This window comes from Triplophysa dalaica, chromosome 3, assembly GCF_015846415.1.
Source record: "Triplophysa dalaica isolate WHDGS20190420 chromosome 3, ASM1584641v1, whole genome shotgun sequence".
Classification (NCBI taxonomy): domain Eukaryota; kingdom Metazoa; phylum Chordata; class Actinopteri; order Cypriniformes; family Nemacheilidae; genus Triplophysa; species Triplophysa dalaica.
In genome coordinates this window covers 17432342-17449200 of record NC_079544.1, presented here as the reverse complement: position 1 = coordinate 17449200, position 16859 = coordinate 17432342, and the positions used below count along the sequence as shown (strand labels likewise).

The following is a 16859-nucleotide window of genomic DNA, read 5'->3' as shown; positions in this document are numbered from 1 at the left end:
TATGACAATGATCACACATCTGTCCTGCCAGCCTCTGACATCCGCCTGTTAATGGCTTAACTGAAGCCTGTGAATTGAATTTATCTGCAAAGATTTTCCATGCCTCGTCAATCGATGTGTGAAAGAAGGTAAACTGTGAAAACCGCTGCCTTGTCTTTTTTCTCCAGGTTAATAATAGCAAAAGCGTTGCCAGCTCAACATTTAGAATAAATCCATAACTACAGCATACGTAAAGGTTTCTGGACACATAGACAGCAAATAATGTAGGAACACATGAGGTCCATTCAAAAAAAGGTCTAGCACAAGGGTTCTCAACCAAAAGCGCACACTTTAAGGCGGCCTCAAGATGACTTAAAATGAGTTGCAGTTACAATAAATCGTATTTTAATTTTACATTTATAAAATATAATAATATATCATTTATATTTACTCTTAGTTGGTACCGTACCACAGTCCCTACTCCCATTTCATCACTATTTTCATTGATCATAATCTAAATAGATTAAGAGGTGTACTGTATATAAACCGCTATTAATATAGCATCAAAAGTATTCCTATTGTATGGCATATGCTGTACATCATTATATGTAGTATCTTAATAATAAAACCTGGCAAAACATTTACTTTGTACATCGTAACACTCTCATGTCAAAAAGGTGATTCAAAAAACCTTATCATTTCAATAAAAGAAGGGTATCTGTCAAGTGTAGACTATCACATAACACTGGAGAGAGTTTGGGTTGTTTTCTACACAGAGTCTATGTATTTATTCTATGTGTCTATGTAAGTTCTGAGAAGCCACTGAGAAGGTACATACAAGCAAAAAACAGTAATGTCTTAATGTGTAATTTAATTATATTAAATTTAAATGCTGAAAGTTACCTTTTGGGTAACTTTACTGTTGGAACTAGTTTTAAAAACATGCAATGTTGCTCGTTGCAGAGTCACTAAACCTTAGCTTTACATGCACAGAACATGTCGTCTGACATCACTAGGTGTTCAATATGGATAACAAATTAAATAAACATTTGTAGTTTCCATCCTGCTCGCTTCTGAAATTAAATATTCATTTAAATATAATCTTAAGGGTGGGCTTTGAAGTCGAAAAAGTTGAGAATCACTGATCCCAGAACCAATGATCTAGCCTGATCTACGTAATATTATCAATTCTGCATGAACTAAATTGAGCACTTCTTATGTATATTTCAAATACATTTGTTGTCAAGACCTCATCTTTTGCCTCCAACAGACCACCACTGGTCAAGCCTGTGTGTATGAGCTCAGTACACTGAGGCTACTGCACAGTCCCTGTGGGAAGAGGAAGTCTACGGATATCGATCTGTCTAGTTAAGACCACTAACAGTGCATACCAGAAGAGAGGAGAACAGAACAAGGGATCACAGGGGTCTCTAAGAACACACTGCTTCACTGAGTCACAATACTGCCTGTTTTACAGCCTGAGCATGAGGGAGTGATGGAGCCGTGAGGCAAAAACATGAGACGACACAAGTCATTAGGTCTTCTCTACAAGGAAAAATATTTTCTCTGAATATCACACCAATACTTAGATAAAATTGTGTCTTGAGCTCTGTTTTTGTTAGAAATTGCTCCTGCATCTGACCAAGGCCATTTTGTGGGTAAAAACAAGAAATAGCACTTAAAGAGATGGTTCAACCCAAAATAATAATTATTTCATCATTTACTCACTCCTCTTGTCATTTTAAACTTCCTTTGTTCTGAAAACAAACAAAAAATATTTTGAAGAATGTCGGTATAACCAAAAACAGTTGGTCCCCAGTGAATTCTATTGTATGAACCAATGGCAAGTCAATGGAGACCAATGGTTCCTGTTACCCAAATTCTTCAAATATCTTCTTTTGTGTTGTGCAGAAGAAAGAAACTTATACAGGTTGGGAATGTCAGGAGAGTGACTAAATGATGAGGGAATTTTCAATTGTCCCTTTAAGTGGCTTACCGGGATTGTAACGGGTGTTATAAAAGTAAAATTCAACATTACTTAAACTATTACCAAAAATAACAACAAGTGAACAGGTCTTGTGCAAGGGATGGGGAAACTCACCCTGCCACCCAGGCTTGCACACTGGCTTGACGTCAATGTGAACCGGGACGCTCTCTGTCGCCCTCTTCTGGCCGCAGTCATACGCGGTCACCATGATTTTGTAGCGCTGCTGCTTGTCGTAGCTTAGTCGCTCGGTGTTCCTGATGTTGCCTGGAGGGAAGAAAAACAAAAAAAGCATTAACCGCCGCTCAGGCCCATAGCCTGAGAGAATTGCTGAAATAAAATTAAAGACACAATGAGCGGAAATTTGTGAGGAACTTAAAAGAGCAATTTGTAATTGTTACAGCTCCCAGATTGCGATATTACAACAGCATACGCCTTTAAACAATAATTACGCTTCGTACAATGACTCTGGCCAAATTTTTTTAACACAGTTTTAAGGGTGTGAGTGTCTCTGTTTCAGCAATTATAAATTACATCAGCAAAGACAGCAAAGAGTCGCTAAACAGAAAACAAACAAATAAATCCAATCTCTTAGTTTGCATTTCACAAGGCTCTGTTGTGGGTTTATATTTTTTGAGGAAAGTTTGGGCACCTAATACATGTACATATGTCTTTATAAATAATACATATTTAAAAAAAAACAGATGTCTCTTCAGTAGCAAAAAGGTCTTAGATAAATCACAAAAATATGAATAACTTACTTATCTCATTAAGTACTGCAAATAACAAAACTGAATCAACAATGACAATACAATATGAAACTATTGACTCTTCAATTAGGGCCTTTATTTTCATTAAAGCAGTGTATTGCTAAATATGCATATATAGCAAACATGTAAGATCATTTTGATTGAAAGAAAACAAAGTTAAATTATTCACTAGTCATTTTTTGAAGTAAATTAGGTTTATTCCATAATAACAACTGATTCTCTGATTGGCTGAGCTTGTTTAGGATTATGGGTAATATAGCATTTCATCAGCAATACATTTTTTTGCCTCAATAAAGTTAAATGCATTCCATTGTGTAACGACCCATCATGTCCCGTCTAGGAGTTAAACTATTTTGTTAAAAATGAATTGCACTGAAAATAAAATAAATGGGTTTGTTACAGTACATCTGGATTCCTAATACAAACTTCAAAGCGCATGTACATTATCAAACAAAAAGGTTTCACTCTCTCAAATAGGATGCACTTTTCATCAATCATGACGCACAAACTATAGTCAGTCATTACTAACACAGAAACATGGTACAATCTCTGTGCAGACATGATGTACAGATCTGGCATCCTTGTATGAGTCATTATTTTAACAGCCAAGAGCCAAAGACTTTTTTAACCTCTGGCTAGAAGCCAGACCACACTCTCAAAGCTTTTAGTGACTAGTATTCTTCTCGGTCAGCATCTAGACGGCAACGGAGGCGCCAGACACTGTTGGTTGACAAATGACTACAAAAACTTTCACTTGCACAGCCAAAGCTCCAGGTCAAAGACACACAATAACATAAATTCTCCTCCCGGTTTTTGTTATCTGTTTAATGAGCACATTTTGTCACAGGACTGAACAGTAAGCTCACGCAGTTGCTATAGGCAGCAGTGGGTTCACTGGGCGACTCGTTCGAATGCACTCCATTGTGACATACTGTAGTTCAGCTGAGGCTGAACAAGGAGCTAGCGGTTTGATGTTCTCACACGTCTGCGGGCCTGTGGTTATTTTTACCTACTGGCTGCATTTCAATGAGACCAGCCGTGCTGTCAAGGAGACCGAACAGAGGAATAGAGGTCAGTCGCTCTGGGTTCCCTGACCAGGTCTGCATCAATCCTCGAATCCGCGCTTCAAAAATTACAGGAAGTGTGTGGGAGTCAGGAGAAGGTGTGTGTGGGTATATTCTTGCAAATGAGCCAGGTCAGTTTCTAGAGCTGATTAAAGCAGACAATGTCAGTCACTGTGATTGAGAGCTGAGATGTTTTTTTAAGAACATTTCACATCTATTGAGATGTCAGTGGGTCTGTACAGCACAGATAAACCCAATAGTATGACTAAACCTTGTAAAATAGGTATGAAACCTTGTAACTCCATATTTTGTGGGGATATTTTGTTGCCAGAATTTTTTTTTTATTAACCGACGATTATGTTTTGTCACTGGGTTTTGCAGATATCTAACCAGAAAAAGTATTAAAAAGTACTTGATACTTTGACAAAACAACCATTTAAAAAGTACAGCTCTTTTACGTTTTCTGAGAAACAGCGAATTTGGAAATCCAAGGATTTGTAAGGACAGCAACGAAATGTAAAAGATAATGAGACGCTAAATACGTGATAGCTGTTATGAATGTCCTTGTCCTGTTTAGCCAAAGCAATATAAAACATACGAAAGAATAACTTAACCAATGTAATAACCTATTAAGACAGATTAGTAGCTCTTTATGAACGGTTAAGTCACATTTTTTGGGGGCGGTGTAGAGTGCCACAGGCTTGAATTAAAAAAATATATTTGACATATTGATTTAAATGTTGGGTTCTTTGATTGCTCTTTTAATCTGCATTTTTCTAATCTTTTTTTACATTTTTAAAAGAGCAAATATGTGATCTCTCAATTACTATGAATTTATAAAGCGGCACCCATAATTGTAAATGAATTAGCAAATACTGCTTCAAATATTTTTTATCAAACCACAGGGCATGGCATCATCATGTCGGCCATCTCTATCAATTTTTTAAAAACCATGCATCAGAATTGAAATTCGACAGCAATCAGCCTCATTCATTAACAGTAGATTTTAATAATAATACTATATTTTTCTCCAAATAATTATGAATTATATAGATATAATTCATATTGAGTGATGATTGAGTTTAAAGAAAATTGTGCAAAGAATTTTCCAGAATTTGAAAAAACACGGACAATTCCTGTTATAGGACTACACACTTGTATAGGTCTGCAATAGCAATGATATGAAGCATCAGTGTATGTAATTTAGCGTCATCTATTGGTGAGGTTGCAAATAGCAACCATCGGCTCACTCCACTGCTCACCCCTCCCTTACGAAGCACTAAGGTGGCTGACACAGCAATAAGATGTTGTCACGTTTCCGTTTCTTTGTCAAAGGAGACTTATTTGCAAAACGCTCTGTAGAGTAGTTTGTCCCTTTAGGGATACTGTAACAACATGCTGAATTCCATGTATATAGATAGAAATAGCTCATTCTAAGCTAAAAAAGTTGTGTAAAAAATAGCTGTGTTTATTGTAGTTCATTTCTATCAATAGATCCTTAAAAAAAATATGCATCGCACCGTTAAAGGTAAGCATATTTGTTTTGCTTTTTTTAAACGGACCCTTTACCTTAGAGACATAGCTGAATATGATATCCTTAAATATCACATATGTCATTGTGACAGTAGAGAATAGAAATGTGATGGCCTGTCAATCATTTTGCAGAATCACAGGGCGGCCCATTTGATGTGGGAATCAGGAATCTGAGACCGTGGTAGATGAAGCAGGTCATTTAAGCACAACTGTCAGCAGTATTTTGCTCCTGAGAAATAAAAATGTACAACACTGAGATGATGCCCTGCTGCACCTCATCTCTGATTACAACAGACTCATCAGTACAAAACCAGGCGGAAATGACATCACTTACAGCACCTATATTCTGATCTGAAATTGTGTATTTACTCAATTGTGTCTTGATAATATCTGTCTGCATACCAATGACTACCATTGTAGGAAAAAGACAACAGTAGTCATAAGTGCCCCAGAACTGCTACTACAATTTTGTACCTTGTGTTTTACACCAAAGTGCATTGTATAAAAAATCTAAATTATTACCATTTACTTTGTTATTAGGCATTCTTAGTCTTAAGTCATTAGCATACAAATCAATCTACACAATGGATAGCCCATGAAATTCCAACTCTGCTGTGCCCTTCAAGGACTAAAAAATGACATTTGGAATTGTCTAGCACTCGCTGTCTCTCAAATCACACCCAATCCTCTCTGCTTCCCATCTGTTATTCTCCACCCCCCCAACATTTCAGCTTTCCTCCCTACATCCTAACTACATCAGTGCATGTTTCTACACTCCCTATACTACACTTCCCCTCCTCCACCCCCCTCCCTTCACTGCGGTGACTTCAGTGCCAGCGGGCCTGTTGTATTTAATAACTCACTCTGCCCTCTGATCCACGGTAAATGTTAGAGCCAAAAGCCCTCAGAACAAAATTCGCTCTGGCGGCCCATGCATCACTCCTTACTCGCTTGGCACCAACCGAACCTCGACAATGCCAGTCGCGCCGCAGATGCTGGCAGGGCCCAAAGCGGCAGGAGAAAGCGAATGAGGCAGAAGCTCTGAGTTTGTCTTGAGCCCGTGAAAGACTCAGCGGCTCTTTGAGATAACTGACACCCACCAGAGGACATGTGAAGTCTGGAGACAGTCTCATCTGTTTCTCCCATCGTTCTTGCACCTCCGATTTAACAGAGTCGTCACTGACGCGTCCAGAACTGCCTGGCCGCTCCGTTCTAAGATTAGAGCTCAGACGGAACAACTGGCCAATGAGCCATTGAAACCATTCATGCATTCAACGATAACAAAATAAGACATAAATTCTGGGCTTGTGGATGATGGAATCAAGTAAATGGAAGCTAAAATTGGATCAGATTCAATCATCATCACCAAAGAACGAATTTACAGGTGAAGCATGGAGGTGAGAAGATGATTTGCATGTCTAGGAGAGTTTGTATGCTTGCCAGGTTAGGCAAAAGCAATGAGCAAGACTGGAAATGTGTGTGCACTAACTGATTCAATGTGTGAGGAGTTTATTAAGATTCACTTCTTAGAAGAGTTGAACATTTTACACCATTTATTTATGCAAGATCCTAACCCTTTTTTGTGTATTTAAGACAGGTATAAAGGCAGACAGACACAGAGAAAGAGAGGGAGAAAGACTGTGTCTCACCATTGCGATCGATTGCAAAAGGTGTGTCCTGTGTAACAATCTCATAGTTGCAGATTTGGCTGTATTGTGGAGAACAATCCTGATCCCAGGCCTCCACCTGAAGGATGCTGTCGTAGATCTTGCCCTCAGTCACCGTAGCGTGGAACTGAGGTTCCCTGAACACGGGGGAGAACTCATTTACATCATCCACCTGGATATGCACCACCGCCCTGGAACAGAACCAGAGAGCGGAACAAAGAAACAGTCAGGGTGAGGAAGAGGCGAGATGTTAGCCTTATTAAAGAGAGGTGCTAATAGACTTGAAACATAGATACAACACATCTGACTGGTGAAAGGGAATCGTGAATAGCGCTACGCATTAGAATTAACAAAGAGAAATAGGGGTGAGAAATTTCTGTGTATCCTACAGAGACTTCATGTCTGATGGTAAATATTTATGTTGATACAAACCTAAAAGAAAATATAAGTGAATTAGTACAAATGTGTTAATACACTGGAGATAAAATGCAAAACAAGATATTTCTAAATGCTATAAGTTCTAAAATGTTGTTTAATAACTTAAGCCAATTTCACTTCTATAATATTATTTATATATATAAAAAAATATATATTTTAACAGCTATTTTATTACAAAACATGAATAAGAACAACAACTGCTAAAGGGTCTTCGGTAAGCATGAATAGTTCCTTAAACATGAGCGCGGAGCTGTTTTTTACCAACTTTGTATTTTGCCAACTGAAATAAACAATCAATAAACTCCATATTAATATATGCAAATACAACAAATTCTTACTTCACTCGTGAAAATAAAGGTACTTCACGATGCCATAGAAGAACCTTTTTTTGTCTAAACGGTTCCATAAAGAACTGTTAACACCCAAAGGAGCTTTCTGTTTCACAAAAGGTTCTTTGTGGTGAATAATGGTTCTTCAGATCATTACAGTTAAGAAAGAGATGGTTCTTTAAAGAAACTTTGACTTAATGGTTCTTTGTGGAACCAACTATTTTTTCTATGGCATTGCTGTGAAGAACCTTTTAAGCGCCTTATATTTTATAAGTGTGCGGCGTATACTTACATATAAAGTTAACAGCTAGTCTGTTAAATTTCAAACACCACCACAACTAAGTATGGGGCTAGGATTCATCTCAAATGGAATTATTCAACACTTGTAAACGTCACACTAACCAACTGGTCGGCCTCAGAGTCTGCCACCTTTTTTGACAGAAACATAAATTATTTTGTTGTCATATATCTTCCTAAATGGAGACATTAAGTTAATGGGACCTGCATTTAGATGATCCCACTGAGATCCCGCTCTCTGTGATTTCTCCTTAACGCACACACATACACTATATCTCTGTGTCAAGAGACATTCATCGGAACAGCCCATGCTGTGCTATCAGAAGCAATTCTTCATTTCTCTCTCTCACAGTGGAAGGTGCCTGAAGCAGGGCTCTCTTTATCATTTCATCAGACCTCAATGTGTTCCAACTGTGGTGAGCTGATTTTGTAAGAGAAATTGTTGGGCACTCACAGTGCAGAGCTTTCAGCAACTTTGTAAATATTTTGATGGGTCATCAAAGCAAGACTAGCCAGGAGGGAAAAAAACACTAGCCATGAGGTTGTGTTTGTATATCTCATATTCTACAGTCCTCCCTGGGACAGAGTTGAACTCCATTCACACAGACCGCTGATCCCAGAAAATTGCCAGATCCGCACCCCGGATTCTTCCAAAATGTGATTCCGGAGAGGGGACCTAGTAACATTAACGGGATCAGTCCCGGAAAGTGCCTGTGTGAACAAAAGGCAGAAACAATGCCGTAAAAGCCGTGTAATGATGACACGCATCTATAATAAATCGTAAATAAATTGGCTATAAACAAAAATAGCCTAAGCGAGTAATATATGTTCGTTAGTTAATCGACAGCTTAAAAATACCATTCGTCTTTAGCTAAATCACGGATGAAGGCAAGAGTCATAATCACCAAACTTCAGGTGCGAGAATAGCGTTGTCTGCTTCTTAACTCAGTTTAAACTTGAAATTACTTTGATCAAAACTAATATCAAGAAAATACACAGCTTTCAATAAACTTGATCGCTTACCAAACTTTTATACACAGGTTTGTGCACCGCTCGTGCTCGTGCTGTGCAGAAGCCTGTGTGTCTCTGTGCAAACACTGGCTCTACTTTCACCCGAACAAGATTGTTTTCTCAACAAAAACACAAAAGTGATTATTTATGTTTTTTCTAGCATTATGTGCAATATGCTTTATTCGCAGCGTTCTGTTATATTTTTTACTAAAGTTTTGTAAATTTGCACAGTACCCCCCGGTGAGGGGATGGGGTATGTAGTGGAGAGGCGGGCGAGACCGTGGTCGAGACCGGTGAGTAATTGTTAATGAGCGCCAGATGCCTACGAATCACGTAGGAGATCGCGACCATATAAGAGAACGAGCTTCCTTCCTTCGTTTTATTGAACCTTTCTACATATGTGAACTATAGTTTGCACATCGTATGCGCGCACTGGGACTGCAGCTAACTTCCAGTCTGTGTTTGAATTTATATTTTATTTAATTTGTGTAAAAATGTATTTACATTAAAACGTTTGTTTATGTTGTCACTTTGAAACCATCTGTAGTAAAGCAGCTGTAAAGAAAAATATGTTGTGAAATAACAAATATAGGAATAAAATAATTTTATGAAGTTAAGTTAAATAAATAATCATCAAATAATTATTAAATAATCATAAAAAATAAAAAAATATTGTATTACTGTACCATGGTAAATTCTATGTTTTTGTGACACTATTTTGATCGTAAGGCTGTGGTATTGTTTGAAGTAAATGTACAGTAAATGTATATTAACATGTAAATGTACATGTGAAAGGGAAAATTTTGTATCTTGGTTAACTCCCAAGAGACACATATGTCACACAAACCCACTTTAAAGTTCTCTGACATTTTACACCTTTTTAAATCATAGTAAATTGTAGATTATTGCACGAAAAATTATTATCAGAGGTCATCTGGGGATAATTTAAGAGAGAAACAGATATTTTTACCCAAATATATCTCCACACGCAACAGATAACGATGTTAGCTGTTTAGCCGTCAGCACAGCAATCAGCTTGACGCTTTCAACATTGCGTTCCCGCCTCTAAAGTTTCATACTGCTTTTAACTTTGATTATGAAAGGATGAATTAAACAGATTGATCATTTGCACAGCAGGACAGCACACGCTGCACATAACAAAGAGGAACGATGCGTACAAGAAAGGACGAATTGTAACAAAATGTTTTTGAAAATGCCAATGGCCGGAATTTAAGCTCCTCAGAATTTCCTTCACTTTTATTTCTTTGAACAAAAGCTTTAATACTAAATTGTTTACATTAAAATAACCTGAAATCTATCTAAATACAGTATGAGCTGTATTTTTCCATCTGGAAGGGATCATCTACAGTACAATCCTCCTACAAATGGGTTTTTGCTCACTTGTGACTCTTCTTCCATTCGGCTCCACTCGGACTGGCTCCGCAGTCGTAGGCCTGAATGATGAATGTGTACTCCTTCTGTTGCTCGCAGTCGACAGGACCCCGGGCCCTCAGCACCCCTTCACCCGACGTCCTGTTCAATACCTCTGCCTCAAACGGGGCCTCCTGCCCGTGAATCTTAAATGCACAGATCTCACCTGGAATAAAAAAAACAAGACACAGGAGGTCGAATAAGTGACTGCGAAAACACGCAAATGGCTTTCTTTGCTCAGTCTGCTTCTCAACCAGCTATGATTGCTATAACTTTTACCCAGCATGTTTGCCCCCCGACCCCGCCGAAATAATATAAAGGACACAGTGTGCTTTTGCAAGCGACTCTGCTCATGCTGTGAGAGGAAGAATAACTATCTGCTCTTGTAATTGCCTCATTGCAGTGGTGAGATCATATTGCAAGAAAGCACGGTGTTCAAGTGTTGTGTTTTGAATGTGGTAATGACTGTCTCTCTGGATATCATCTCTCTTGTTCACAAGCAGTCTGCCCCATTGAAGAAGACATGTTACCATGAAATATGTATGCGATATACACTTGAATAATTGCAACACAAAAGCTTTTAAAGAAGCTATGGTAATTGCAATATTTTTGTCAGGTCAGCGGATCTGTACGCATACATTTGAAATAACATGAAACCTGTCAAGTATCATATCATAGCGTGATTTACTAAAATAATAAATAAAAAAAAATGCAATAGAGATAATGTATGAAATACATGCTTGCATTGTTATTGTGTGTGACATGTTATGGTTTTAGGCAGGATTGTATAATCAAACCAATTTTTGATGTATTTGAGACGCAATTTTGTTCAAAACAACTTACAGTTCATTTAAGGTTGTCTAATTTTTTGGAGGATTTGTTGACAGAAATGCAATATAATATACTGTACATAACTATGTCTTCAGAAATGTATAAAGACCTTACATAATAAAGCGTTTAGTTTTTATTACCTCAGAATGAGCTATTTCTATCTACATACACCGTGGGTCCCCTTGCATGGAATTCGCCATGTTGTTTCTACAATAGCCCTTAACGGACAAACTGCCCTACAGAGCGTGTTTCGTAAATATGTTATGTCTCTCAGCAAAGAACCGAAAACGCGCCGACTTCTTAGTTTTGTGCAGCCACCGTAGTGCTTCGAAAGGGAGGGAAGGGTTGAGCCTGCAAAATTTATACACTGAACCTTTAAGATAAACACAGTGGCGGAGCCAGAGGGCTAGTTGGGGTGGCAATTGCCACCCCAGACGAAGTCCTTGTCACCCCTGTTGCCACCCCGCTGAAAACATAAGACTGTTAGATTTTTACGAACATTTCCCAAATCTCCCAGCGGACGTGAATGCATCCTTACGCAGCACGCACAAGCGTGCAGCCGCAGCGTGCTTGTTGCTGCTACACTTTTCATTGGTTAAGCTGACACGCAGCACCTTCGTGACGTGCTCAAAACGGCTCCAAAACTACGCCGACAGCACACGGGACAGATGAAGAACATTTTGCTGGTATGTACGGCTTTTATTGGTATTAAATTAAACGAAGTAGTGTTTTATCGGGAAGTAAGGGAGACGTTGCACTTTAGTGCTTAGCATTAATACTTCATGAGCATTACTAGTCGTGAAACTGACTGACTAATACTGTCACGCCTGCGTGAATATGCTTAAAACATGTCGTTAGCAAATGTTCAGCAACAATCACAGACATTAGGTAGACTTATTCATATTGGCACGTGTAATGCAGCACTAAGCTTAGTATAACAGACCGTTGTCATGAAAAACAGAGCGTTGCCATGGACGCAGGATTCTAACCGTAGAGACCGAACGGACAATTTTCTTTAGCGGAAGCAATATAAATAGTTTTTAAATCAATAAACTCCCTTTTAAATCAATATGTTGTGTCAAATTATTTATTTATTTGGTAGGTAGCCATGTAATCAGAGGGATAATGTATAGCGAGGCGGTTGGCTTTATGACGTTTAATGTTCTTTGTAGAGCTGCACGATTAATGGTTCAAAGATCCTGATCTCGATTCGAACACCCACGCGATCTCATTAATGAAAATCAACGATTCTCGTGTGTCTATTAATTTAGTTAAAAAACCTTCAGTAAAGTTAAAAATGATTGTTATAAGGTATGTAACGACGTCACAAACAGTCTTTTCAAAACACACACTATCATTATTTCTGTGACATGATCACAGAAGTACTGGGATTAAAGCAGTGAGTTGCCGACTCACAAGCATATGACGTATTTACAAGCTCCTACTCTGCCCAAATTAATTTCACACCAAAAAACAGACCAACGTATAAAGTAAATACAGCCTGACAACAAAACTGTTCTTGAGTGTCAGGATTGTGATACATTGTTCTGATTATGCTTCACATCTTAACTGGAAATGTTAGTAACGAAACTAACGATTGTAGTTTGTAGCGCGGACAAATCGGAGTGAGCGCTTATATCCGTCATTATGGTAAAACATGTTATCAGAGCGCCTATTACTCTATTAAAGCTAATAGAGAAGCTGCGCTATTAGAGCTTTCGTCAAGTTGCCCATCATTTCATGTTTTCAGGTTATTTTAAACTGTTTACAGGGGAGAATTCTGCGTTATGTTTATCAGTAGTGTCTTTCTGTAAAGACCCCTTCAAGCGGTCTGTATATATCAGGCAAATGTATTTCCCGTTTGAATAACTGATGTTTATGTTCCTTAGATTTAGAGAATTAAAACAGCAATAAAACAGCAATTCAATAATTCATAAACGCTTCTCAGCTTGTTTTGTAGCTTGTAATCATGAACAATATAATACTATCTGAAAGTAATAATCTAGATCAAGAAACATCAAGGGGCAATAATCCGCAGCAATGATTTTGTTATAATCTTGCAGTCCCATAGAATGAATATATGTTTTATCAAACATGTAAGATGCTCTGATCCACATCACTTAAAAGACACCTCTGGTGCTGCTTTGCTCCTGTTTAAATTAAGCAAGTTATCATGGTTAAACTATTTTTTCAACATTTTCATTATTTATATTTTATAATGTATTTAATCCAAATACATTCAGAATTAAATTAATGCCATTAAGTTGTGCAGCTGTTTTGTATACTGTACATATGTCACAGGTCAGGGTTAGACACACATTTTCTGCCGTGGTCTGTGGACCCCCTGAAATTGCCTTGGCCACCCCCTTGCCACCCCATAAATTAAACTCTAGCTCCGCCACTGGATAAACAACTTATCACTTTGTGTGTTCGCTGAGATTGCATTCATGATTATGTTCTACCAGCTGAGACACAGTATAGCGAGACAAGGTGTTTGTGTCTTTCAATTCTGACATGGTTCACTTCACTTTCAGTTTTCGGAACACCATTTCTTTTATGCTTTGTCTGCATTGTATTAACCGGTAGTGCAGTTCTGTCCACACTATCGAAGAAAATGTTGATTCACAATCTTTTGACACTACAATAACTCAGGGACAAGAAAGGACATTGTCTTGCCACTATATCTATATTCATGGGTGCTATTTTGGCAGTGCTTCAATCTCGCCATAACACCCCTTTTTTGGGATTTGGAAAATGACCACAAAAAACATAGCAACCTATAGCAACTCTGACCCCGAGACAGCTGATATCACTTAAACCCCGGCGTGTCTCCAGAGCAAACAGCAATGTGGCGTTACGCTGTGTGCTCAAGCCTGCTGTTGCGAGCAGATAAGCCTAACGTTTTTTCCCACAGTCCATCCACTCAATTCTTTCTCAATTTCTTTTTTCATTATTTTTCGTTTTAAGCAGATCTGATTCTCTGCTCTGAAAATCTCCCTCCTCCTTCCTCAGTCCTGAATTCACAATTTATCCACCATAGTCCACATTCCTGTAGAGCCCCACTGTTAAAATTCCCCCTTTCTATTAGCCTCACAATGCTTTATCCAAAGTAAACGTGTAGCACAATGGGGCGGCACTCGCAGGTGGGCAGCGGCGAAAATAAAACATAAAAGCGCATCAGGCAGCAGAATTCAGAGAAAGCCTTTCCGAACATTCCGTTTGATGACAAAAACGAGATTGAGAGAGTCGGAACATGGGAAGCTTACGTAAAACAACAACGGTAAGACGGCGAATAAACGAAAAATAAAAACAATCCGCCGTAACAACAAACTCAACGCTCTGGAGTCATGGGTAAACCTATTTTCCGCTCCGTCTGTTGCTGCAAATGCATTTTCCAGATTCAATTGAAGAAAGAGCAAAGGGTCAAACCGTACAGCATGGGAAGTCTGAGCAATGCTGATGTTTATGCACAGGGTAATGGTAGAGGTAACTGTGGTCTAATTTCCATCACATCTCTACATGACAGCTCGGAACATGCAGCGTCTGCTCGGGCCCCTCTAGCACACGAGGTCTGTAATCATGCAGCGAGCTCTAAGGATGCTAAATTCTTTCGAGGTCCCCTTTGAAAGCATCAAGGAAGTGTTAAATCATGCCGACAGATGTGCCATTTTTTAATACCACATTACATCAGCTTTGGGAGTGTAGAGCATGGAGTCTGGGTAAGCCAATTTGAACTTAATGAATGAAACCACCCATGTAATATTTGTCCTGCTTACTGCTGGAATTCATTTGAATCAGGGTAGTTTACAAACAGCAAAAGCAGTATATCACCCCAGAGACCTTGATGACCTCCATCTCGTAAACCAATTAATTTGACTGTTTCATATTTGGAAACAAGCAGAGATAGATCACAGATTTTTGAGTTTGAATTATAACTATCAAAGAAACAGCTAAACAAAATGCATGACTATTTTGCCTATACTGCAAATAATAATTGTCATGATTCTGCCGCTCCATCTCATGTCTTTCTTGATCTTGTGGCAGAGTTATGACAAAGCCTTTGGTTTTGTGTGGAGAGAAAAATATTAGTGTCTATCATGACTTAATATGCGTTCTCTTCGGTCTTGTCTTTGGCCCCGCCCCTCTCGTTCCTCGTATAGTTTTCCACCTGTGTCCCATTACCCACACCTGCCCATTGTTATCTTCCTTTGTTAGTCTCCCTATATAATGCGTGTGTGTGATGTCCTGTGCTCATTTGTTTTGCTTGTTCCTTGTGTATGACGTTGTGTAATTTTGCTCTGTGGATTACCCAGATTTTCTATCCTAGATTTCACAATGGTATATCATGACAGTGTTGTTTAATTTTTATTTCTATCTGCTATTTGACTGAGCGGCTGAAATTTGTATTTGATTAAAACCCTGATTACGGAAAACCATGATTTGCCCGACCCTTCAGAGATACACTCGGTCGGCCCCATGTTCCCTTTCTTTAATTACACTCTGGATTACATTCTCCGCTAATGACTCTCTCTCTGCCCTCTGTTCATTTCCACTCTCTCCTTCTTTTAAACTGATACGCACACGCATCTAGTCACACACGTGCACACTCTGTAATGCTTGTCATGCAGTAAAAGGTTCAGGTGATGTTGAGGGCTGCTCTTCACTCCTCTCAACCTCTTTCATCTCTCTCCAGTCCCTAAGTGTGCATATATCTAAGTCTGGATGGGGTAATGGTCCCATCATGAGTGTGAAGAGAGCCTAAGGACGCACCAGCGCGCATCAAATCATTAGTCATTTTTTAGCACCGACATATCCATGTAGTTTAACAGTGATTTAGAGACACAGTAGACTCCACAGACACACACATATACTGTATACAAAGATTAAGGTTGCAGTACATGATCAAACACTGTTATAATATGTTTTATTGGGCAGGTCTGATAGTCTCCTTAAAAACAAGGGACGAACAGAGGTAAAAAGGATCACTGGCTCCGTCCTATTCATACAGTGTGCCTATAAGCTGCTCCAGCAAAGGTCATTTTGAAGAGAATGTCAAGTCAAAGAGCACATATGGCTGAACATTTGGGAGGTGTGTTTGCTTTTGACATTCAAAAAGAAAGTGTGGCTCATGAAAGGGGTTGGCACGATGCTTTCTATCTTTCTTTATCTTCCATTCTCCCTCCCCTTTCTTTTTTCTACAATGCTCTTAGGGAACATTGTGGTGTGAAGTATTGGCCTAATGTTTATGTTCCCAAAGGTGCCTTTTATAATGCAACTTTGGAGGATTAAGTGAAGTCCTAAAGGGGTTTTCATTAAGATTAAAGAACACCTCATTGCATTTTGGGAGATAGCGGAGTCATCTGTTTGACCCTTTGGCTAGTAATAAACTGTCTTGTCATGGTCATTTTTTACTCTGCCGTCTATAATGAGGAGCACAGGGCAGTGCGGGACCTCCATGTACACAAACTATGCAAACGACAAGGACCACCAGTGGCACAGAGCAATGCAGAGATGGGAAATTCAAT

At 38.8% G+C, this 16859-nt stretch overlaps 1 protein-coding gene across 1 annotated transcript in view; it reads right to left on the bottom strand.

The window, feature by feature from the left end:
* The window catches only part of clstn2a (calsyntenin 2a), a 187181-nt gene that overhangs the window by 55086 nt on the left and 115236 nt on the right, over window positions 1–16859 (bottom strand). The window contains exons 3-5 of the mRNA XM_056744552.1: window positions 10474–10669; window positions 6980–7188; window positions 2081–2230 (exon numbers count right to left, since the gene is read on the bottom strand). Coding sequence (XP_056600530.1) covers window positions 2081–2230; window positions 6980–7188; window positions 10474–10669 — 555 coding nt within the window. The remainder of the gene's footprint in view (window positions 1–2080; window positions 2231–6979; window positions 7189–10473; window positions 10670–16859) is intronic.